The sequence below is a fragment of the Zosterops lateralis genome, assembly GCF_965231275.1.
Source record: "Zosterops lateralis genome assembly, chromosome: 2".
NCBI classification, from domain to species: domain Eukaryota; kingdom Metazoa; phylum Chordata; class Aves; order Passeriformes; family Zosteropidae; genus Zosterops; species Zosterops lateralis.
In genome coordinates this window covers 35955992-35981264 of record NC_139763.1, presented here as the reverse complement: position 1 = coordinate 35981264, position 25273 = coordinate 35955992, and the positions used below count along the sequence as shown (strand labels likewise).

At 36.7% G+C, this 25273-nt stretch overlaps 1 protein-coding gene across 6 annotated transcripts; it reads left to right on the top strand.

Moving 5' to 3' along the window:
• Positions 1–7016: 7016 nt before the first annotated feature.
• TNFSF13B (TNF superfamily member 13b) lies at positions 7017–24515 on the top strand. Of its 6 annotated transcripts, none has more exons than XM_083854958.1 (8): positions 7017–7251; positions 11490–11561; positions 12236–12648; positions 12728–12833; positions 20593–20649; positions 21008–21120; positions 21218–21368; positions 23011–24515. In XM_083854958.1, exons 3-8 carry the CDS (start codon positions 12322–12324, stop codon positions 23121–23123), a joined length of 867 nt encoding a protein of 288 aa, XP_083711084.1. In that variant the 5' UTR covers positions 7017–7251; positions 11490–11561; positions 12236–12321; the 3' UTR covers positions 23124–24515. The 6 variants fall into 6 exon arrangements, with proteins under 6 accessions (XP_083711084.1, XP_083711089.1, XP_083711086.1 ...); XM_083854959.1 differs by lacking the exon at positions 7017–7251 and adding an exon at positions 10933–11011; XM_083854963.1 differs by lacking the exon at positions 11490–11561 and having other exon boundaries at positions 12470–12648.
• Positions 24516–25273: the final 758 nt, after the last annotated feature.

The window sequence follows — 25273 nt, the reverse complement described above, 5'->3', positions numbered from 1 at the left end:
ATTTAGAACAACGGGAGGCTCTTTGGTATTCACTGCTGTATGTGTGAGCTTTCTGGACAGCCATGGTTAGCACAATGATTTGTTGCTTCTCTTAGAGTTTATTTAAAGTGTGCCATGCATGAGATTAGTGTTTATTTCTTGAAATTTTATATTATGCAAAGTGGGAAGTCTTTAATGTGCTAAATAATATAAAATAACATAAATGGTAGAGTATACTTGCAGGTATACTATCCTGGGTTATTACTGGTTTCTATGGTTATGCAAACTTACATATGTCAAACTGCAGCTGAAGATGGAAAGATACTTTCCTTATTTTCATTTACTATTTGTATTATAATAGTGCACAGAAGATTGTATGTGCCTAACATCGTGACTTCAGGATTTTACCCAGGAAATTTCTCTATAGAAAATAGAAGTAGCTTTTTCTGAAAGAGATCAGTGCAATCTAAGCTCCTTTCTGCCTCAAGCTCTCCTCACTAATGTACAGGCAAACTATTAGTTGGTACTAGTCTGCTTGTGCATTTGAGGTGGTTTTTCTTAAGGCAAAATGGGTGGTCACACAAGGTAAAAGTAGATTTTTGTGTTCAGACTTTTATGCTGGTATGTTAAATGTTTGTTCCCTTTATTTATACTTCCTAAAGAAACAAATTCAAATAATTACCAGTGGACACATGATTAGAGATAGTTGTTGCAGTAAGCATAATGAAAATGAGCAGAAAGTCCTAGTTGGTTTTAATCATTGAGGGTAGGAAGGCTCTGCAGATACTGATTGACTGGAGCAACAAGCCAAGGTCAACTGCACAAGGTTCAGTAAGACGAAAGGCCAGGTCCTGTGCTTGGGTCACAACTACCCCATGCAGGCTTGAGGGCTGGCCAGCAGAAAAGAGACTTGGAGCTGCTGGTCAGCAGCTGGCTGGATGTAAGCCCGCAGTGTGTCTGAGTGGTTGAGACGGCCAATGGCATCTTGGCCTGTATCAAAAATAGTGTGGCCAGAAGGACCAGGGCAGTCCTGGGTGTCCCTGGTCCTTCTGTCCCCCTGTATTTGGCACTGGTGAGGCCACACCTCAAATCATGTTCTCATTTCTGGACCCTTCACTACAAGAAAGGCATTGAGGTGCTGGAACAAATCCAGAGAAGGGCAACAGAGGGAAGAGAGTGGAGCACAAGTCCTATGAAGAGCGGCTGAGGGATATGGTGGTGTGTAGTCTGAAGAACAGCTGGCTCAGAGGAGACCTTATTGCTCTACAACCACCTGAAAGAGGCTGTAGCAAAGTGAGGGTCAGCCTTTTGTGCCATATTTCAAGAGCAAGGATGAGAAGAAATGGCTTTGCAGCAAAGAAGGTTCAAATTACGTATTATAAAACAAATTTCATTGAAAGAGTGGTTAGCTATTGGACTAAGTTGCCCAGTGGAATCACCACCTCTGGAATTGTTCAAGAGTCATCTGGATGTGGCACTTGGGGATATGGTTTAGGGGTGATTATGGTTGTGTTACCTTGATGATTGTACTAAATGACCTTGAGGCCTCCTTCCAGCCTGGATGATTTTGTGATCAAAGACATATGCTGTTAGCTCAGTCTCTAATGGAGTGTGAGAGCTGTTTAGATCTCTTCTGCAGGTTTAATTACTCATCTGCTGCAGCTGAGCTTGCCTCTTCAATTTTTATTTTTTTTTTAATGAAAAGAATAAATTGGAAAATCTTCCACACAATCTGTGAAATTGCCCTTTGGATTCAAATTTTTAAGTAAACTTTTCTGCCATGTTGTCCCGATTCAGAAAAGCATCTCAGCACACTTAGAATCTGCTTCCCGAGGGACAGTAATGTTTTAAGCTTGTGCTTAAGTTGTCTGGTTGAATAAAACTGCTTTCCTGAGCTGGTGCCTTAATGGTTATGCCTCCTAATGGAATTATAGTTCTTAAGTACACATGGGTAATAGTTATCAGCCGTTTGTATATAGGATGATACATCTTTTCATAAACGTGATTTTTTTGGTGGGGCTTTTTTGATTTTTTTTGTTTGTTTGTTTGCTTGTTTTTGTTTGGGTTTTTTATGTTTTTTAAATAAACAAATACGTACCAGAAGTTGCTGCTTTCTCTGGTAAGTATCTTTCGTGATACTATTATTAAGGTTTTCTTAGAGTTGATAGAAAAAAACCTATACATCTTTGTGCATCTATAGATATGAAAACATAGAGCATACTTTTCAATCTGAGTGAAACCAAAATTATCTTTTCAGCCTTAGAGTGGTGATAAATTTTTTTTTGGGGGGGAGAGAGGTACTTGGGCAAAGTATATTGGAGAAGTTTGACTGGGGCCTGGAAAATGAGGCTGTGTTTGTATAGCAGAAAGGAGTTGATAGATGTAGTACTGCCATTCCCTGGTGTATTCTACAGTGAGATATGAGCTGCTTGCATAGGGTGTTTAATGTACTTCACATTGCTTTAGAATAGAAGTGGAGGCAGAGAAGGAAAATTAGCAGTCAAATACTCCTTTTCTAAACTTTAGTTGATAAAGCCGAAAGAGCAGATAAATTGTTGGAGACAGAATGAAGAGAAAGTAATTGTTTCAGAAGTTATCATATCTTGACGTTAAATACCATTGGGCGAGGGGGGAAGTTCACAAAGCATCAATTTCTAAAGTAACATGGCATTTAACTGCACTTCCCACCAATCAAAAAAAAACCTCTCTACCCCAGAATACCCCTAGTATTATGATGGTACTTGTAAACAAATTATGTATTCCTATTTGAGCACACAGTTGCTAAGACAAAGTCAAATGTGTGGTGTAGATTATGGCAATCTAAAACTCTTCAAAGTGGGCTGTATCTAAATGTTACTTTTTATTATCCAGACATAGCACTATAGTGTCTGCAGGAAACTTTAATTTTGCAGGTATTGGGTGTGAGTTGACACAATTGTCATGTGTAGTGGGCACAAAACCGCCGCAGTCACATATGCATCCTTTACACTTACGTGGTTTCTTCCACCTTCCACATACGCAGTTTTGTTTCTCACTTAATGGGTTGGCCACATACACTTGTGAATGGATGTTATTATGCTGTTTTTCATTGCATTGGTTATGAAGTCCACTGAAGGAAAACAGGGAAGTGATGTTTTTATGCAAATATTCCACTGCTCTGCATACAATTCTTTAAGGGAGGGAGGAGGAAGAAGGGGGAGGAAACTTGTTCTGACAAGTGAAGACTTGTTTCTATTTCATGAACTGTGTGATGGAAACCACAGTTATCTGCTGCTAAAAAAATGAACTGCAAGGAACATAATAATTTTAAATTGCCAAATGGTGTGTTGTGATACTGTTGCATTTATTTTATTTAACACTATTATGTTTCCCCATAACAATTATCCATATATGTATAGAAGTTTCCCAAATATTTGTCCTGTAGATATAAATTTCTAGTTGGGAAGAAGTCGAGTTCTTTTCACAGGTTTGTAAGAAAGTCTTGGTTTAAATGTATTCATTAAAAGAATTTTCTGTTTTATAAGAGGAAATTTAAGTTAAAAAAAAAAGAAAAACAAAGTTCCTGAGGAGAGGTCAGGAGTTGAACAGCTGTAGCAGTAGAGTTCCTTGTAAGGAAGCATAAAACCTTGTGTGTGCACACGTATGTGTGGTTTTAATTAGTGGAAATACTTGAAGCTTCCTAGTAACCCAAGTTTACATTCCCAGAATTTGTTTCTGAACTGTGAAATGCAGAGAGATAAGCTGTGCTTTTTTCCTGGAGAAATATTAACTGGTTTAGCTGCCCTCATGTCCATTTCTCAGGTAAAATTAGAAATAGAGCACAAATGCATTTGGTAGGCTACGGACAATCTGTCATCTGAAGGGCAAAAGGATTAAGTATTTATACAAAATATGCATATCAGCATCTCTAAGCTAATAATCGGGTCATGTTGGATGTTCAAAGTGAAGAATGCAAGGCAGAGTTGAGAGTTCAAGGTATAGTATTTTCTGTTAGCAAAAAGATGCAGATGTACCTCCATTTGTATTTCATCAATTCTTGAAAAAGACATTTTTATTTTTGTTAATGACAGATGATTTTGCTAGGGGCACTTCTGCCAAATACAAAATCAGTGCCTCTTGCATGTAGTGGGATCAGCCTGATATATCCCATTAGGTATAATTTGCAATGCCATTCTGCTTGTATAATTTAGAGTAGAACCTCACAGAAGCGTAGCTAGAGATAGCATATTGAAGTTCTAAATAACACTTATGTTTTGAATTCAGAAACAGTCACTGATTATGAGATGCAAGGTTGTTTTTTTATTATTTTTCTCTAATATATAGTTAAGGTAAAACTATCATAAGGTATTCTTAAGTTTTGTAAACAAAGCATAAATGTTATTGTAAATGTGCTAATTGTGGCAAAGTTTTACATTATCATTCTAGTTGGTTTTTACAATAAAGTTAATTTTACAAAAACACTTTTCTATTTTTATGTACAGACATATGCAATAAATTGATACATTAAAAATGCTGTTAATGTCTTGTTCTAGTTTGTGGCCTGTCTTCAGTGTGTGTGAAGAGGTAGTTTTGTTTGCATGGTAACAGATCAACTCCAAGGTATCATTTTCAGTCTCTTACTAAAGCCAGAGCATGTGGTCTAGACATCTGCATTGTTAGATGTGGCCTTTGTGGAAAGCTATTACAGCAGAGGAAAAAGCATATTACAAATATGTTTCTAAGCCTTGTCATGTATCCTCACTTTCAGGAAGTGTTAGTAAGTTAAACTGGTACATGTTAGCTCTCCATCACTTTTTAACACATTTTGCATTTCAAAATTTCTCTGTTGTCTGGAGGTCTGAGAGATGGTCTAAATATTATGTCCGTTGGGAAGTATTTTGAAGTGTTTCTGAGTAGTTCTACCACATATGCTGGCAATATTTTAAATGTCAATTTTAAATCCTATAATGCCACTCAGATTTTTTTTTTAATAGTTAATTTATACAGTTGGAGGGGCATACTCAGTCTGAAGGAATTTCTGCTTTCTTACAGAGAAAGCTTACTAAGCTTATATTACCTCTGCTCCCATTCAGCATGGTTAATATGAAATACCCAGAAAATACTGCTGTCTTTTCTAAAGCTGCAAAATATGTGCCCTCCCCTGAATTACTGCAAGGCTTACAGTTCCTTTTTTACCCAGCACCTAGGAAACGGGGCTGTGGGGGTGTAGGTGTGGTACATTTGGACACTCTGTTCAAGATACCTATTAATTTAGAATGGAAAAAGTAAATTCTAATTTTTGTAAAAGAAGAAATGACAGTACAGAAAAAACTCCAGATTTGGGTACTTCATGTGTATATTGCCCTGAATGAGAACCAGGTTGGTGTCTTGTGAACTATGTCACTAAAACTTACTTGCACAGTGCTGTTCTGGAGAACACAAGTCTTGCATTTGCTTCTTCTTACTTGAAAATTGATAAGCAGCTAGGATACATAGTGCAACACAAACTGTGTCTTGGAATGTCTCATGATGTTACATTCATTTTGTTATATTCATTTGCTTAGTAGATGGGTATAGGTCTTCATGTCAAGTAAAACACAGTATTTGATTTTTTTTTTTTTCTCTGAATTTGTAAGTACTGATTAAATCATAGTAAACATTCCTAAACTAAAATTGGAGGAGCTGTGCCAAGAAGGACCTGGGGGTGCAGGTGGATGAGAGGCTGGACATGACCCAGCAAATGCACTCATAGCCCAGAAAGCCAAACACGTGCTGGCTTCCAAAGCATTGTGGCAGCAGGGCCAGGGCGGAGATGCTGCCCCTCTGCCCTAGTGAGACCCCACCTGCAGTGCTGCACCCAGCTCTTGATTCTTCAGCACAAGAAGGACATTGAGCTGTTGGAGGGAGTCAGATTAGAGGGATGGAGCATCTCTTCTATGGGAAAAAGCTAAGAGAATTGGGCTTGTCCAGCCTGGAAAATAAAAGGTTTTGGGGTGACCTAATTGCAGCTTTACAGTACCTGAGGGAGGTTACAAGATGGAGAGACTTTTTGCAAGGTCATGTACTGGCAGGACAAGAGGGAAAGGCTTAAAATTGAAAGAGAGTAGGTATAGATTAGATATTTGGAGGGAGTTCTTTGCTATGAAGGTGGTAAGGCACTGTAACAGGTTGCCCAGAGAAATTGTGGATGCCCCATCCCTGCAAGTGTTTAAGAGCAGGCTGGATGAAAGTCTCAGCAACTTGATCTAGTGAAGGATGATCAAGTTGTTACAACTCCTCCACATCAGAGGAGTTGTAACAAGATGACCTTTCAGGCCCCCTTCCAGCCCAAGCCATCCTATGACTATGAAATGAAACCTAGACCAAAGGCTTGCTGCCTGTTAAAAAAGACTAAGTATAGACAGAGAGGTTTTGAGAAAATGCTGAACCATTCGTTTAGCAAAAGTTATTTGCTCCAAAGATATTGAAAATGCCTGAGCTTTAGATCTCTTGTTGGACCGTGCTCAGAGTCGTCATTTTAGATTTTGTTCGGAGTTCTTTCTCTGTAAGTAGATAAGGAAGATACACTGATTATTTTCTGAATTTGTTTTGAAAACATTAATGTGATTAATTTGTTATGCTTCAGCTTGGATGGGGGCAGAATAACTCTTCTATTCCTTGGAAAAACAGCAGTTTTTCTTTCACTGAAAGGCAATGCAGTCTAAAAGCAAACTTGGTTTGACTATTAAAGAACATGGTTTCACTCCCAACTGGAGATACATATTTAATAATCTGAAGCAATGATCTGAATAATGCAAAGCTGCAAGGTGGCTGACAGAAATGAAAGTACGTTCACATACCAAGTTCAGAGAGATGTGGCTGCTAGTTTGACTAGTAACTAAGGAATGGATTGCGCTGCTTGAAGACAGAAAGAAAGGAAGTTCTACAGCTGGTTTGAATTACACTTAACATCTAGTGTGGGCTAATTATTTACAAAAATTCAAAGGGAAAGGTCAGGCAGAGAACTTTTTCCTGTCTGTCCTCTAGGACTCAAGGACAGTGTAGCAAATACGGCTATGAGGAAATAACATTATGATTTGAAAATACTTGAATCCTTGTCCTGTGCTCTCTATTGAAGGTCTCCAGACTGAAGCAGCAGCAGAGCGGCCACTCCCACATGAAGGGCCATGGCTCCATGTTTATCTTGTTACCATACAAAAGCATTTTTAGTCCATCTGTGCAAAATCTGTTAAGTTGCACAGGGTCAAAGAGGTGGAGAAATGCAGTTCTCCATGTTGCTGGATAGCACAGCCGGTGAGACTGTAAGAGAAGTGGGCTTCAGCTGTATGACAGAGCTCCTTTTTTCCTGGGCAGTAAGAAGCAATTGCTGTAACATCATGGGGAGGGGGAGGAGGGGAAGGGGAGGAGGCTGTCATTGAGCTGCTGCAGTATATAAATCTTGGGTTGTCTTTTTATATTTTATGTGTTTTTAAAATTATATATTTTATATGTTTTAAAAATTATTTTCTAGCTGGTTCTGCTGCATATTTTGAAAGACACCTATAATAATTGCTTTTCCTTTCTGTGTCAGTTCCTTTTCTCTTTGAAAGCATTGTCACAACCATGTAAAAAGTGACAGTGGCTGCCAGTCAGACATAGGTTTATTTTATGCAGTATACATTTGGACCCAAATTGTCTAGATATCTAGAGAAATAAAATATTGCAAGGAATAAAACAAGGATGGCATACCTAAAATGTGCAGAGACATTTGTGTTATCTTCAGCAATTTTGAAATGTTGAGGAAAAGAGAAAAGATTACACTTTTCGCCTCATAAAAATCTCATTAAAATTTTTATTTTCCTTTTAACAAGGTAATTTATCAAATAAGGCTTTAACTGTTTGTATAACACATCTTTTACTTGCAAGGTATTCAACAGCTTCCTAGAAATTAAAATAATAAGATGTAAGATATACAGCCACAAGAGTGGAGTATCCAGAAATAGAGTACTTTTTGGATCCATTTGGGAGGCAGAAGTTGCCTGAATTTGCTACTGTGTAAGTTGTAGTTAATAGCTTCAAGAACTAATTAGGTGTTCTTGAAGGGAATGTGTACTGTTTCAGAGGGATATCTGTGAATACTCTTAAACAGATCTCTTTATTAGCAGAAAACTATAATGCAGGGTTTGTTCTCATCTCCTCCAAAATAGTCCTCCTATTTTGTCCATCTTCAGAAAGGACTTGAAATTAAATGGAAAATTTCAGAATGGAACCTTTGCTTTTTCTGTGCTCCTCTATCTGTTCTGCACTGTCTTGTGTGGTAAGGTGAGATACCGTGGTCTCTTTCTTGTAATAACCACAGGGACCATTTTGCGGCTGCTTCATAAGTATGTGAAGCTGGACCCTTGCCACTGGAGGCTACTTTTAGTGTACACACTGGCCTGGATCTCTCTTGGTTGCAACTTCTGCAAAACCTTTTTTTTTTAAAGCAGAACATTTATTTTTAAGTAAACTTTCATGTTTCTTCAGTAAACTGGGTTTTTCCCCAAGGCTTCACAGTCGTATCAATTGCTTCTCTTTTGTGCACTGAACTTCATTATGGGTTTTTCCTCCCTCACAAAGAAGATGCTTTTGTGGTTAAAGCACATAACTGGATTTCAGGAAATCAAGAATTCTGTTTCTGGTTAAACCACAAATTTCCTGTATGATTGGTTACTATCTCTGCTTTGGTTCCTCACAGATGTGATGTTGATCTTTTATAAGTTTTCAGATTAGCAGGACACATCTTGATCATTTAATCTGATACTCTGCATAATGGAAAAAAAAAATCCTGCATAAAATTCAGGGCTTGTTTCTGCTGTAACATCTTGGAAGTTTTAACCAGCTTTAATTTTGTTCAGAAAACATTCACTACAATTCATTCAATGTTTCTTGTAGTGAAACATTCTTACCCTTAAGAGTCTTCAGTGGTAATGTGTTGGGGTTTGATTTTCACTTATTTATTATTTTGAATTTTACCTAAATGTTTGCTCTTTTTCCTGGAAGTAAAGGACTTGGTTAAGTAGAATTCTTAGACTAACCAAGCCATTTCTTAGTATTTTTTCTTGGCTAAATTAAAGAGGTTTTTTTTTTTCAGTCTGAGTGTTCAACATGGTTCATCCTTTGGGTTAAGGAGACACTATGGTATATGCATGGATCATATACTCTCCATGCAAATTAAGACCCTGTTTTCAGGATAACTTTATTATAAGGGTTTATTCTTATTTGTTTGCAGGATTAGATGGCCAGGACTAGGTTTCTGCAGTTTAATGCAATGACATTTTGTTTTGTAGAAATAGTTTGGAAAATGCTGCTTTGAACTGGTCTTGAGGCGGCCCTTAAGGTTTCCTGACTGCGTGTGTGTCTCGAGTCCAAAATTGTTGATGTGGTACAAAAGTTTGCAAAAGGATTTTCAGGAAAGCAGTCCAGTAGAAGCAGTCTGCTAACCAAAACCTGAATACCATTTCTGAAATTAGTTCCTTAGGTGTCTTATATTCATTCTGGATTTTTGACATTTTTCACAGTTCAGTTTGTCAGTCTTAGCTATAAGTAAATAGGCTTGTCAATATAAAAGCACAATGCTATTTCCCCCCAGCATATATATCTAAATAGTATACCTCTATTTCAACAAGAATATTCCACTGAGGGCTTGTATTCAGCTGAAATCATCACCTTCCCATGTCTGCTGATGGGAGGCTGATTTGAGCGTTCCTTAGTCCTCTTTAGTCATGCCTTAGTGTAAAACACAGGAGAAACAGCATGTGCTAATCTTACTGACTTGCTTTAAGCGGGCTAAGGACCTCTTTGCAGCTCTGCCAACAAGAGGAATCATAAGGACGTGTTATGACAAGACATAGTGGCAAGCATTGAGGCACTGACTCCATCCAGGTTCTAGGCTCTGCAACTAGCATGGGGTTTTTGTTTGGTTTGGCAGCTTTTTTGGGTTTGGTGATTTTGGGAGATTTTCATTATTGATCTCTTGTCATTAGTTATTGTTCTACTGTTTTTGTCATCACAGAAGTTGTCTGAAGTTACATTTTCTTTCAAACCACATAACTGCTTATAAATCTACAGAACAACACAGAATTGCCAACAAAGAGATCCCTTTGATGTTTATCTACAAATTCCTATTGAATTTAACATTTTCCCATGTGTGGGCTGTTGTGATTTTCCTCATCTTCCCTTTGAAATTCTTATTGATCAGACTTATAAGCAAGATGGAGCCAAATGTCTTACAGAAGTTCTCTATGCCACCACAATTACTTTGTCAGCCCAAATAATGACCCCATTTAAAGAGGCTGTGGAGGCTGGGAATAGCCTATTTTCTCTAGAAGTGGCTAGAGCACTGCTATTTATATACCGGTCTGTTATTTTCTGATACATTAATGACTGCAGAGACCTCACTGGCCAATAGTTTCTTGGTATTCCTGGATAGCTAGTTATAACTTTCATGCTCTCACTCTGTTTCATTTTCTAAAATAGCACTTCTTTTCCAACTGTCACATTATCTTTTATTTTTGGAACAGTCAGTACTAGGCTGGTAATGTTCTTATGTCTAGATATACTTGAAGGCATGTCTGCTTAGTTCTAATAATTGCTTATTCTGTTGAAAAACCTTACATTACTTTATATTAAATTTACTTCAAAATGCAGCCCCATATATAGCTTAACTTAGCCTTTAAAATAGGAACAGAAATTGTATGGTATTCTATTTTTTCCACCCCATACTGATTTCTATATAATTTCTCACAGTATGTATGCGGCTTCTAGGTGCAAGATACCGGGGTTTTTTGTTTTTTTCCTTTGCATTTAGGAGCAGATCTACTTGTCTATGCAGGATGTGTGTGGTTGGTAGAAGTGGCAAAATAAAGAAAAGAGGTCCTTGCATCACAACAGAAGATGATAAAGTTTATAATCACACTAAATTTCTTGTAGCCTTAAGAAACAGAAGAGGGAGACACTGCAGAAGTTGCTACTCTATTATTGTTCCTTCTTCCTTCTCCTTCCCAACAGAATTAACTTGATCTGAACTACTCTGGTAGGTGTTGTCATCAGGATTTATTACACATTGTTTGGACTGACCTGAAAAAGTTTTCTCTTTTGCAAAGATAAAGTTTACTTACATGGTAAGAGGGGCTGACCTGTTGATTTTAACCATAAATGTGATACTGTTTATCTTTTTTCTTCTGTCCCAGACTACTGGAACTTTTAATAAAGCGGTAAAAGTTGAATTTTGTATGGAAAGAGAGTAAAAAAATCACATGAACAGATGTGGAATGTCTAGGTAGCCTTGCTGTTCCAGAGAAGAAAGGAATTCCTAATATAGAGTTTTAAGAAGAAAAGACTAATAAAATCTTAAAAGATTAGCTTAAACCAGACACTCAGGATTCACCTGAGTGTTGTCAATGTGTTTGCTTAAAGTTTTGGGTTGTGTTTAATTTTAAATCATCTAAATAAATATTTTCCCTTTCACCCTGTTCTTATTTCTCCTTCTCTTATTCTTTTCCATCCCCTAGTTTTCACTTCTTCTAGTTCCACCCTGCCAAATTTCCTCTCCCTGCTTCGTGTTCCCTTCTGCATTAATGCAGGTTCTTGAATTCTTTAGAGAAACTGTATTTATTAGAAAAGTTTAATAAAATGTCATTCCTTTTTGAGTTAGTTTGATGAACTGAACTGCAGAATTTTCATCTTCTTACAACTGAAAAAACTGTAATTTGCGACTCATACTTGGGAATGTTTTTCAGTATTGTTTTTAGGAAAGGACACAAAATTTATTTTGAATAATTTGTCTCCTTTGTAGGCATATTGGCACTTTAGATATGACTATAAATATGTTAATATAGATGATATAAAGTATATACAGAGTACATCTATATGCCTTCACACACACATAGGCACGTGCATGTCATACATGTATGTCTTTTAAGTAGCACTGGATGAAATACTGCCAGGAAACTTTACATGGTTTCTGCACTTCTAGATAAGGCTCAAAATTACCGGTGATACTGGCTGTGCCTAAACTTAAAGATTATGGGAAATGGCTATAGCAAGCTGCCACATAAATAACCAGTGGAAAGTGAAAGGAGGAAGGTAGCTTGTGAGAAAGTATTCATTTCCAAAATGCAGCACAGAGAGGTGAAAACAAAGGGAAGACAGAGTCTTAGATGTTCACTCCGTACATTAAGTTTAATGGTACTATCAACAGCTTCATATGACAGGAAATGATCTGGGCGTTTTGTTCACTTATTCTGGATGCCCTTAGTTTCAGAGAGCAGCTGGTAACATGGATTGCACCTCGGAAGGGGACAGCTGAACTCTCCCTCTGGCTTTAGTAAGGAAAGAGCAGCGATGAAATCCGTGGACTGTGTGCACGTCATCCAACAGAAGGATACCGCCTCCTCTCCCTCTGCCCCCCCTGGTGCTCTTTCAGGCACCACGGGACTCTTTTCTGTCACATTCCTGTGGCTTGCAATGCTCCTGTCCTCTTGTCTTGCAGCAGTGTCTCTTTACCATGTTATCACCCTGAAAACAGAACTAGAAGCTCTGCGCAGTGAGCTGATCTACAGCGTCCAGGCAAGGTCTGCGCTAGACCAGCCACTCGTGTCCCGTGATGAAAATAAAGCAGGTACCCCTGTTTCTTCCTTCCTGCAAGTGTCTGCAGCTGGCTCCAGGCAGGTAAGCTGCAGGGGTGGATTTTGGCTTGCAGGGCATGGACAAATGTGGGGCTGCTCTCACTGTTGCTTCTCCTTGTTAGGAGAGCAGGCTTGCTGGTACTGGCCCAGCTGAGAGCTTCCAAAAGGAAATCTGGAACGGGAGTAGAAACAGGGGCAGGAGGTCTGTTGACGACACAGAAGAAAAAGGTAAATACCACCTGATGAAGTGGGTTGGGATGCCATGGTTGGATATTCTCTAGAGAAAAGCAGGAGTGTTCTATCCATGTTTTCTTTCTCCTGTTGGTTGATCCGTGTTCCCAGAGCCCATTCTAGTTTTCAAAACTGTTGATGGATGAATGCTGTGAACCATAGGCGTATTCTCTTAAAGGAAAGAATACTGAAATCACAGGATGTTTTGGATTTGAAGGGACCTTTAAAGGCCATGCAATCCAACCATCCTGCCATGAGTAGGGACATACTGTTTAAGGTACCAGATGTTTATGCTATCTGCAGGGTAAACTTTGAATGTTAAATGCCAAATCTGCATGGTATGTTAGAGTTGAGAAAGGCAACTTTCTCAACTTTCTCAGTTTTTAAACTGTTCAATTCTCTCTGATCAAAGGGGGGCAGGGAAATCTATAAATAAAAATGCCAATTCACTTTTCTGAGGGAGCATGCTCACCGTAAAAGAGAGAAGTAATGAGAACTTTAGGGAAATAGGAGCTTTCAAGAAGAAAGGCTGGCTTGTACCTCATAAAAGAGGCAGACTACAAAGAATTTAGAAGTTTAGCATCATTCCTACATTAAACAACCCATCAATAAATAGTAAAATTACTAAAGGATTGCCTATCAAGTAAGATTTTTTTTTTTGGTTGTGGTTCTCCTTTTTGAAAGGTTCTGCAAAGAACACTGAAGACTGTGCTCCATAAAGGACCTTGTATGTGTATTATGGAGTTGACATATTAATGGGATATACTTGTTTCCTTTGGGGACAAAATGCCTACATTTCTTTCTTTTTTCCAAACACAGTGAGGCCTTATAAGATGAAAAGCAGAATTTCATTATACCAGTTAGCACACATACTCTAATTGCACTGAGTAATTAAAAATATTTCTGTGTTGCTAAATCTGTTCACTCTTCTTATGTATACTTTTATATCATTTTAACTGATACCTTGAACTATTTAGAGAAGTTGAAATGGAGTAAATTCTAGGTAAAGACTAAATGAAGCTTTGCATAAAATGTGTATATCAGTGAGCAACTAATATGAAATGTATTTCACTTGAGCTTTAGTAAGCTAAGTGAAATTAAAGTCCCGGAGTATAATCACTCTACTTACTTGTAATATTTAAAAAAACCCCAAAATATTAATTTAAGACATCACTTAAAATCCACAGGTTTATATGAGATTTATTCTATTTCATTAGTATTTGATTCAAGATCTTGGCTAAGAAAGATTTCGCAAACAGGACTGAGGTCATGATTGCTTAAATTGTATTTCTTGTAGTCTGTTTCCTACCACAGAAACCACAGTCCTCCCCTGCCCTCCCCACCCTAGGAACTCCCAAATAAAAACAAGTGATCTGAAGTTCAAATATCATAAAAAATAAGGAGATCTCCTTTTTAAAATTAATGTTAAAACAACATTACTTGCTAAGTGATCCAGTTTCCTTCTTTAGAGCTTTCATCTTTAGTCTTATTGCTATTTGAGCTGAGCAGGGTTTGGACCTCCTCAGCTGTACTTCTGAGTAGAGTTTAGATTCTTCTCATCATGTAGCCACCTCTGATTACACCTGTTTACTTCTAACATGTAAAATTTCAATTAAGCTACTTATTTCTGTAAACTTTTTTTTAAGGTACAGCTGGCTTTAAACTTGTTTAGGATGGATGGCAGAAAACACAGAATATGAATGTTCATTTTAAAGGGAAAAGCTACATAAGTTGACCTATTACAAAAATGTTTTTTAACATGAACCTCATATTTTTGTCTATATTAAAAAAAAAAAAAAAGTAAATTGCAAATCTTGCATTTATAGCAAAGGTTGTCTATTAGAATTAGCTTTCTGCCTGCTCTAATTACAAAAAAATTAGCTTTTCAGAGTTCAGTAACATATTTTCTGAGATCAGATTTCACAGATGACCATGAACCTACTAGTCAATGTTAACTTTTGTTTTAGCAGAGTGAGTTAAATAGAAGAACATGGTGTTGTTCATGGTGCTGAATCCAGTCTACTCCTTGGTGATGTACATAGAATTACAGGCTCTGCATTTTGATCTTTTGAGATTCATATTGGGGTACCAGAATCCTATCAGTCTCCAAATTGTCCTGCAAATGTGTGGCACTCATTCTTTTATAATGGCTAATAAATCAGGGTATTGAGTGAGATGCCTGTTCTTGTGTTACTTCTATTTGCTTCAGCAAGGTCTCAAAGTAGAGTCTGAGTTCATAATTAATTGTTGACCCATCATTTTACTTTTATATGCATCAATTCCTTAGAAAGTTAATATTTGGAAACATCTCTGATATCTAATTGCTTCTCTTGTGCTTCAACAGAAAACAGAAGAAAAATATAGAACTAATGTCTTGTATATAAATAAAGTTATTGTTCAGTTCTGGGGTTTTTAGACTTTAATTGCTAAAATCCAGGAATGGATGCTCCATCATTCTTTTTTTTTCACCAAGTACAGCCTCTCTTAAACATACTGAATTTCCACTTCAATGCATACAAGTGCCCACAAATTAGCATTTTAATTTAAAGGACAATTGAACGGAAGTGGATTTAACACAATGTTGTTTCTTTTTCTATGGTTACAGGTTTGTCTGTGCTAATGCATAAAACTATTAGTCATCAACAGTTGCACATTTTGTGTTTTGCAAAACTTTCCAGCTTGGGTAGGTTGAAGAGAAGTGTTTCAAGCATCAATTCCAAGTAAAGCTGCACAGTCAGCAGTCAGAACCAGAGCTCTTGCTGAAATGAGTAGGAGGTTAATGGGGGATTTTGAAATGTACGCTTCTGGCAAATGTCATATCAGGACGCATTACAACAGATGTACTTGTACTTTTTCCTTTTATCTTTCTCTTTACAAATTTCATCTGTGGAAGAAAATTGGTGCACAACGAAAGACATCCCCTGAATTTTATATTCTATTCACAATTATTGACTGCGTTGCCTGTGTGTTTCTTCCTAAGCTGCACATACACTGGAGTCTAGGAACAAGATTTAGGTCCCGTTGCCTAAGCCAAAGTACGAATATCAGGTTTTATTTTCACACTCCTCAGTGCCTCATTCTGATCATTATTGTGGGATTCTTATTCTCCTGACCTAGGGAGGTGAGAACCAGGTCTGCTGTAAATGCAAATGCAGGTGTCCTGCTGGGATCAGACCGGAGCCCCTGTGGATTACATTTACCTTGGTGAATTGACGTTGCCCAACTCCTAGCATGTATGAAGGAGCTGAGGAACTATTCTGTGTAATTCCACAAATCAATGAGTCAGGGTAACCTGGCATTTGATTTGGCAATTGGTTTTTACTAGCAATTCTCAGGTTCTACTCCAATATCAGTTGTGTCCATGGGTAGTAACTATTGCCTTCCAAGCATGGTGTGAGAATTTTGCCATTGCTCTTGATAAAATTGCTGTACTGGAAAATTGGTACATTTGTTAGTTGGAAGTGTTTTGACTCTGCATTGTTGTTTTACATGTCCATGACAAAGGGATAGCAAGAGGTTTTACCAATGGTATTTCACTTTAGTGATCTTTGAATTGAGACACAAGTGTTTTTTACTAGCCTAATCAAATGCCACATATAAAATTCCCTTGCCAAATATTCACAGTACTTTGTATTTTATTGTTTGAAGAGGTTAAATATAAAATAAAAATTAAAATCAAATTAAAAAGGAGAAAGAAAGGCCTACTTCTTGAAAATATGTTATCCTTATTTGCATCTTCTGACAACAGTCTAACTCAAAAGGAAATAGACTGTTCTATGCAAAAGGATAGAAAATATCTTGATCCAATTCCTGCAATTTTATGTGAAGAATGTTACTGAATGAATGACTGAATAAATCACTGCTATGTATTATGCAGAACACTGTACAGTCAAAAATACACCAAATAGGCTCTAAGTTTTAAAACACCATTCTGCTTTACACTTTGTATAATGGAAATCTTAATTCCTAGTAAGCAATTCCTTTGTTTTTCTAAATGTAACATGTTATTGGCAATTCTGTGAAGGTCAAAATATTGCTACTAATTCTGTGATGTTTGTTAGATCTTAGTCATACGTGCAACTATGATCAAGGCATTTTAATGCAAGGACTGATTGAATCCATAACTAATGCCATATAAACATGTCTCTATAAAAAAAGCACCAAATTAACCAGTTGTCCTGGTTTCTGCTGTGATTGAGTTCATGAAAACCAGTTTATAAAAATGTGCAAGCCAAAACTAGGGTAAGCTCTCTTGTGATGAGAAATCAAGAAGTTAAGGTAAGAACTGCAAACAGTTAGAGAAAATGTTTGTCACTTATAAATTAAATTGTCTGATGTTTAAATGTGCTTTGGGAAGCCTACAGAGAACAGATCTAGACAAAAAAGGAACCTAAATAAGCAGATCTGGGGCATTTTTTTCAAGGTTAGGGTTTTTCCTAGGTTTTATTTCAGCAAAAATTGGCACAGATGTCTCAGGCCTCAGTTATCAAAACTTTACATTTTATACATGAGCTCATGAGTATTAAACTTGAAATTTTGTTTAGATGGATCATTAAGTGAGATTGCAAAATACTAGAATTATTATGCAATTTAAATAATAACAAAACTTGCATGTGAGGGAAAATTTTATTTTACCAATATAAGGTCTTAAATCATGGAGATATGCAGATATCTGGACTGCTGTCCATCAGCAAAAGATTGTTTTTTTAAAATTGTGACTGCATTGCTCAACCGGTAGAGAACACATCACTTTATGTGCAGGCTGTGGCATCTGTACTGACTAACATCTTCAGAATTGGGTTTTCTGATCATGGAATAAGACAGACTCCAAAATGAACTTCTGCCAACCCACAGCCTGCAGAGCAATTAAAATCAGAGAGAAAAAAAAAGAATGTTCATCAAAGCAAAGGTATTATGTAAAGTCACAAGACGATGGGGCATGCTTTATCATTCTAGGTACACTTCTATGGAGACAGATCTCATGGTGATACTCACTCTAGGTATTTTTACATATTTTCAAGATGTATTTCATTAATCCTGTATTTTGCTTTCATTATTAATCAAAAATCCTTTAGACTACAAAGATGTTGCTCAGGTTGGATTTACACTGGGCTGAAAGACATTCAATAGCAACTATTCAATTTGTATTTTGTAATACATGTATTCTTTATATTGTACTTGAGGTAAGGGTACTTCTTGGAGCAGAATTGCTAGCTTTTCTTAACAACATTTACTGTTTACTGAAAATTCCTGTTAATTTACCCAGAAAATGTACTTTGTATATCCCTATCTTCTCCTTGATAGTAGTTGTTGTTTCAATGAATTGCTTAATTTTAGGCATGCAAGTTGTTCCACTGAAGTCAAAGTACTTGTATACTGGAAATAGTCACGTGTCAACTTTGGCTTCTGAACATATTTTTGAAGCACGTTGTTGTTGTTCAATCCTTCAGGCACTTTTTTAGATATTGTCTTTTGTAGCTTTAGGCAAAAGGGCCACTGTGCTAATTTCTATTGTGGTGAAGCACACTATTGCATGCATTTTCTCCAAAAACAAGCTTATGATATTCTGTAGAGGCTTGCTCCTATCTGCATATATTAAAAGAAAAGAGACAGGTTTATTGGTGTTTTTTTAAGATTATGTGCAGGTCTGTTTTCTGTAGAATAAAATAGAGTTGATATTTTTTTAAAAAAAGATGAAGATGATCTCACTGTACTGATCTTGCAGATTTAAATTACTGTGAGAAGTTTTCAGCTCATAGTTGACTAGAATGTCAGTGCTGCAACCAGCTGAAAAAGAAATCCAGACCTGAAAACTGAGAATTAGGATAGTTTGAAGAATGCCCACCAAGTTTGCCAAGTGAGTTTAACAAGAGTTGCTAAAGTAACCATGGCTTTCACTGCTTGTGGACACTACTCACTGGTACCCAGCTGGATAGCAGCAGGTTAGTGGGAATCATCACAAATCCTCTCATTTGATTAGTGAAAAATCTGGTGGCCACACTAGTGCGTTCTTTTAAAAGCAAGAATTAAAATTTTGTTTTAGAATACTGAAATACTAGGGAATCAGCAAATTCCATTCACCAGGAAGGCATTTTGTTCCAAAGAAGAATTAATACCTTGTGAAATTAATTGCCTGATGTGCTGTGTTGTGTTTCTCTATAAAATTACATTTAAATTTTATTTAGAAGTTTATTTTCCAGAAAATTCTTTTGCTCACAAGTGTGATAGAAAAATAAATGAAGTATAATACCTTTTTTAATTTGTTCTTGGCTTCAGTTTTTTTATTTCTTACCAGAAGGCAGATAATTCAGATGCCTTTAAATTCTTGGTTTGAAAAATCTATAGATTGTAGCATATTATTGATGTGTATTGGCAGGACTCAAGGACACACTTCAGTGTAGGAGACAGGAGTTTTAGCCTTCCTATTAACATAAACAGGGCTTGCAGGTTGTGTGATCATTCTGGCATTGGAGCATTCCCAGATGTGCACTTCAATCCTTGTGTGCTGCCAGTTGGCACTGCTGGGTGCTGGTGAGCATCCAGCCCTCTTCTGCTGTTTTCAAGAAGGACCTCATAAAAAAAGACAGAAACAGAAAGTGACTGCTTTCCACCCAAATCTTCTTGATATCTGCTCTGCAGCAAGAGGTTTGTGCTACTGGACACTTGGTTGCTCATGTGGGTACCCCTGACAGATGCAGAAACAGGATCCCAGTTATCCATGGCATTCCTCATGATAGCCAGATCTGTGAGGCCAAGTCTGATCCATACCCTTCTTGTCTGAAAAGTGGTAAACAAAATGGAGCAATCCATAGCAGAAGTTTCTTCTATTGAATTTTAATAAATTAATTTGGTCTCTGTCATGTGCAGTAAATATTGCTACTCAGTTTTCCATCCTTCAAAGTGACAGGAGAACCAGCTATTTTGATTAAAATCTGCTCCAAGCAAATGCAGCTATTGTTTTTTTCCTTTTATCCTGCTGCCTGACACTTATGCTCAGCAGGTTTTTTACAAGATCTTTGTTTCACTTGCAAATCTATATTTTAATATTATGCAGTATTTTTCTCTGAACAAATACCTAATTTCTCACTAGTGTCACCATCTCTACAGTTTTGAGCAACACATTTTGACAGATACCAAGCTATTTGTTATGTGTGCATTAATTTGCTCAGTCATATCTCTGTTTTCCCCCTTAGTATCAGTTTAGATTGATCGAGTGTAGGCTTCTGAAAACATATTGAAAGTACATATATATGGACTTTGAGAATTTATTAGGAAAGTATATATAACTAATATTTTACAGCAACTATAAATAGAAAGTAAATTTTCTAAATAATACAGCAAACATAGTTAGAAAATGTGCTATCTATCATAGCTGGTGGGGTTGCGGCTTTTTTCAAGCTTTCTCTTAAAAATTTAACAAGGCTAATTGACCTGATGATTTCTATCTCATTTGACTTACTGTTACATAATTATATTAAGACCAGATATTAAAACAAGCGAGTGTTACTTCCATAGCTACCTGACGCTTCCCACTTAGCTGCATGGTCTCTGAAAGTCGTCTACTATATGTTATGACAGGAATTTTCATTTTGCACACTTGAGTAAGATCTGTGTTAAAATCAATATATTCTGTTTAAAATAAGTAGTGAGACTGAGAGATTCCTTTCATGTCCTTTTTTCTCCTTAACGTAGTTTCATAAGTTTATTCTATTACTGATTTATGTCTCTTTGATTACAAAATGCTTTCACTTTGCAGTGCTGCAGGCCTGCTTACAGCTGATTGCTGACAGCAAAAGTGATATCCAACAGAAAGGTAAGAATATGTGCCATGATTTATAGTTTGTAACTATTTCATGGGATAACTGTTTCAATAAATTTTACCTAACTTCAAAGCAGCAACTGGGTTATAACAGCACATTTAAAAATAAAAATTAAAACAAAACCCAGCAAAACCAAAACCAAACAAAAACAACAAACAAAACACAAGAAGGAGGTCCCTGAGCCTGGAAGGTCCCTGTATCTGGATGGCTCTTGCAAATATCATCCTTTCAGTGGGGAAATCTGCCTAGTGAGACTGGAAGTTCTATCTAGAAGTCAGCTTTGTTAATTTTCAGCAGGTGAAAATGAAGAAAATAACCTTTCTGATCACCCAAAATTATTTTGTCTTTTAGATGATTCAAGCATTGTCCCTTGGCTCCTGAGCTTTAAACGTGGAACAGCTCTGGAAGAACAAGGAAATAAAATAGTGATCAAAGAAACAGGTTATTTTTTCATATATGGCCAGGTGAGGAAGCTCAATTCACTTCAGCACCTGACTTTTGTAAGGATTTTTTAATGCCTCCATACAATAAGCTTAAAGTTTTCACCTTTTCTTTCTGTAGGTTTTATATACAGATACAACATTTGCTATGGGACACCTAATACAGAGGAAGAAGGCTCATGTGTTTGGTGATGATCTCAGCTTGGTGACATTGTTTCGTTGCATCCAAAATATGCCACAGTCTTATCCAAATAATTCTTGCTATACTGCTGGTAAATATCTGCATTTTTCTTTTGTTTGCAAATAAGCATCTGTAGCGCTGGGAAATTGTATTGTAGCAGTCATAAAGAACAGGGTCTGAATTCATGGATCTGGCTAACTGAAAAATTACAGAATGCTTTCAGAAAATACAGTTTTATATAAAGTATCAGCAGTTGGAGATTATGCATCCACCTTGGTGATCTGAACAATTTTGCTCTCTCCATTGAGTCTGTAATGTGGTTAGACATTTTGGTGCTTTCAGTTAGGTGCCTGAGGCAGGCAAGAGGAGTACTTACCATCCTTATTGAAGAACTCAGTATAACTTAAGAGTTGAATTCCACATTTAGTAATCTCAAGAAAATATTAAAAATCTATATTCTTCTTTGAAATGTATGGATTTTAGCCATCCAATACTTGCATACCTTACTGTGATATTTCTACTCCTTATAAAGGCTACTGCATTTTTAGTCTTTGGTTTGATGAAAAACAGTCAGTTCCTATAAGGTGCTCTTTATGACTGCATGAATTGGAAACACCACAAGAAATACCAACTAAAATATTTAATGCAAGTCCAGCAGGCTCCATGATCAATATATATGTATATTCCTGCAGTAGCATTTAAGGAATTAAGTGTCCAGGCCTATAAAACCCTATATCATCTCTTATCTGTCTGTCTTCCCACTTTAATGGTGGATTTGAGGGTTTTCTCTTTGGTTATTTTCCAGAAAGATTTTTTTTAAATGCCTTACAAAAAAATGGGTGACACTTGGGATGGAGTTCACTGTCTGCAAGTAACAGCATTAAACAAACGGGATGTGGCAGGAAGCTAATTTTTTTCCAAATAAAAATAAATTCCAACTAACTAACTAGATATTTTGTTCTGGCAATTGAGGCTGTCCAAACATTTCCTTTAATTTTTTGGCCCTTCAGTCAGACATTCTGGCAACATAACCCCTTCAATTTCATCTATATTCTGATTTTACCCTTGTATTACTGCTCCCCTTTTCTAACTAGGATCTCTATCTTGCCACTTCATGATTCCTTCTTTCCAAATTCCCACTGTTCTGTTTTCACCTGGAAAAAAGAGTTCTGACTGCTCTCTCTCATGCATGTGTCCCATCAGATGTTAGATGTTCTCTCAGCTCTGTGGCTGCAGCTTGAAGGAGACCTGCTCTTGGTTATCATATCAGCTGATGTCTGGCTGGCAGGAAGCAAAATTTGTGCTCTGCAGTTGCAGTGGGTCAGCTGATGTGTGATAACTTTATTAGGTTGGTAAAACTCATAAGACCTCCTCCAGAAGTGTGGAGCAGAGTGGTCTAGGGCCACTAATACTCAGTGCTGACTTTGACTGTCTCACCACCCTAACATGAGGAACCTGGGTACACCACTGTTAAATTTTTTTGCAGTGTTTGCTTAAGTGAACTGTGTTATGCCGAGTGCAGTGTGGCAATCAGGTCCATCTTCACAGAGGATGTTAAGTGTCACTTTTGGATAGGCTGTAACCTCTAAGATTGTGCCTAAAGATGAAAGCACTCATCACAAGTAACAAGTTATGCTTACATTTGCAAGATAACACATAATGACTTTTGAATACCATTTATAAAATAGTGTATTTGAAATATTAACTTTAAAATATTCCAAATCTTTTGCCAGGCATTGCAAAATTAGAAGAAGGGGATGAACTTCAACTTACAATACCACGGAGAAGGGCTAAAATATCCTTGGATGGAGACGGTACTTTTTTTGGTGCAGTAAGACTCTACTGAAGCCCTTAATTTCTGTTATTATGCTTAATGCCATTTTCTTCTCGACCTATGCCTTCGTCAGAAAAAATACTGAATTGTAATAAAGCTGCCAATTCAGCCTCTCCCAATTCACCATAGGCTTCTAAGAATTTTCTTCACTTTAATATGCAAACCCAAAACAGGAAACATACCAGACATGCTTGTGATATGACCACCATGTGATTACCAGAAAGCCAGTTTATTTTAGACAACTTTAAAGCAGTGAGGTTTTGGTTTTGAAGGAATTTGTTGTCCATATGGTAAATCAAAGAAGGAGTTGACCAAAAATAGCAGCATGACCCAGACCACAGGCTATCAAATTGTTATCAATTGAAAAGGAAATCTAAACTAAAAGTGTATCTTAGGTTTGCATTACTTCCTAAAAAATTATTTAATATATAAAGTGTGGGGAAAAAACATCTAACAGTAGATTCCCCACTAAAAAATGAAATTGTTAGGCAGATTCTGAGTTTTGGATTTCTTTTCTTTCCCCAAAGATACTGGGGAAGGAAAAATTCTAAATGTCCAGGATAATGAAAACAAATATACAGAATAGTAGCCACTGTCTTTCTTCTTCCCGGTGAACAAAAAGTGAATAAATCACAAATCTATTAGCATTTACTAATTAGAATTCCTTTTATTGGAAAAAGGACATGTAAAATTTTGCTTCAACAGCTCAATTTTGAAAGCATTGCTACTCATCAAGGAATATGTGTACACTTCTATGTCAACAAGGCTGGCACAGGAAGAAACACAGTAAAATTAGACACAATACCATGGTTGGAATTTGATTTTGGGCTCCATAATTTCTGCAGTCATATATAGATGTGTATATATATATACAGTATATAGACGTATCTGTATATATTTGAAAGTATGTATACACACATAGGTCTTGGGCATTTGGGGACATAATTTCATCTTCTTTTGAGTGGTTTATCCAATAGAAATGCTACTTCATACATATTTTTTGTATTTCCCTTGCTTTGTGCTATGATCCATTTTATGCAATATAGTAAAAAGAAAAATCCAATAAATCTGGAAGCAGCCATGCAACTAAGAAAATACAATTGTATGTCAGAGGCTTTTTCTGCAGTTTTGAATATAGTGCTTGAATCTGTTTTACAAAGATATTCAGATCTGTAGAAAGAATAAATAGATGTCCTTTTTCCTTTTCTTTTGTCTGTCTGCTTTGTTCAGTAGATAGTATTTATGCCTTTTTTATCCCAAATATTGTATGGCCAAAGGAGCTATTGTACTTTTCCCCCTGATCTTAAAGGACCATTTAAGTGCTATTAGAAGAGATAAAAAGTAAAACCCTAAGTAATGAATTGTACTTTATTTGAAAATATTTTTAGGACCTGAGAATCATGTTATATAAGCTCACTTAGTAAAAAAAAAAAATATGACCTGTATATTGCAGTTTCCTTGATTGTTTTTATGAATTGTGATTTGATTAACTTCTCATGGTGATAGGTAATAAATAAAAGAGATTTGGATCTCAGAATTATAAAGCATGGTAAACTAATGAAAAAATTATTTCCTCTTCTCTGGGCTTCAGAAGACATTTTAACAATAAGCATATGTATATTAGATTTATACACTGGGATTTTTATAAGGCTTAAATACAGTTTCAAAATACATGCAAGTCCTCCTTTTTTTGAAAAAAGTTATTTATGTGTTATGGAGCTGCAGCTACAGCTGTTTTTTGGGTTTTTTTTAATCATTATTATTAATATTAATATTATTGAACTCTGATGTGCTGAATTTGCCAAAAAAGCATTTTAAATCCTACACAGGTGCCCTCCATTTAACCATGGTTGTATAATGCTGCATGTAGGTAAAACAACTGTTAGCATGCAGCGAGTTGTTTGTTATTACTGAAGTACATTAATGATGCCCAGAATCTCTCATCAGAGATTTGTCGATTCTAGGAAAAATTATGTTGTTACTGTTGCTTTCCCAGAGACTTGTAGCTAAACTTGCAAATTTGACTTTCATTGCATAAGCTTTCCCAGTGGTTTTGGTGGACCTGTGTGTGCTCAGCTTAAACTATTTCTCTGGCTGTATTTCTTCCTTCTGCTGCTGACAAATGTGCAAAGTGCAGAAGTTTGGAAGGGGTCTGGCACATA

Bases quoted from the DNA above. Each gene is read 5' to 3' on its own strand.
- TNFSF13B (XM_083854960.1), top strand. From the start codon at position 12,322: ATGAAATCCGTGGACTGTGTGCACGTCATCCAACAGAAGGATACCGCC. The intron at 12,649-12,727 runs GTAAGCTGCAGG...TCTCCTTGTTAG, and splicing joins CTGCAGCTGGCTCCAGGCAG to GAGAGCAGGCTTGCTGGTAC. The intron at 12,834-20,592 runs GTAAATACCACC...TTCACTTTGCAG, and splicing joins TGACGACACAGAAGAAAAAG to TGCTGCAGGCCTGCTTACAG.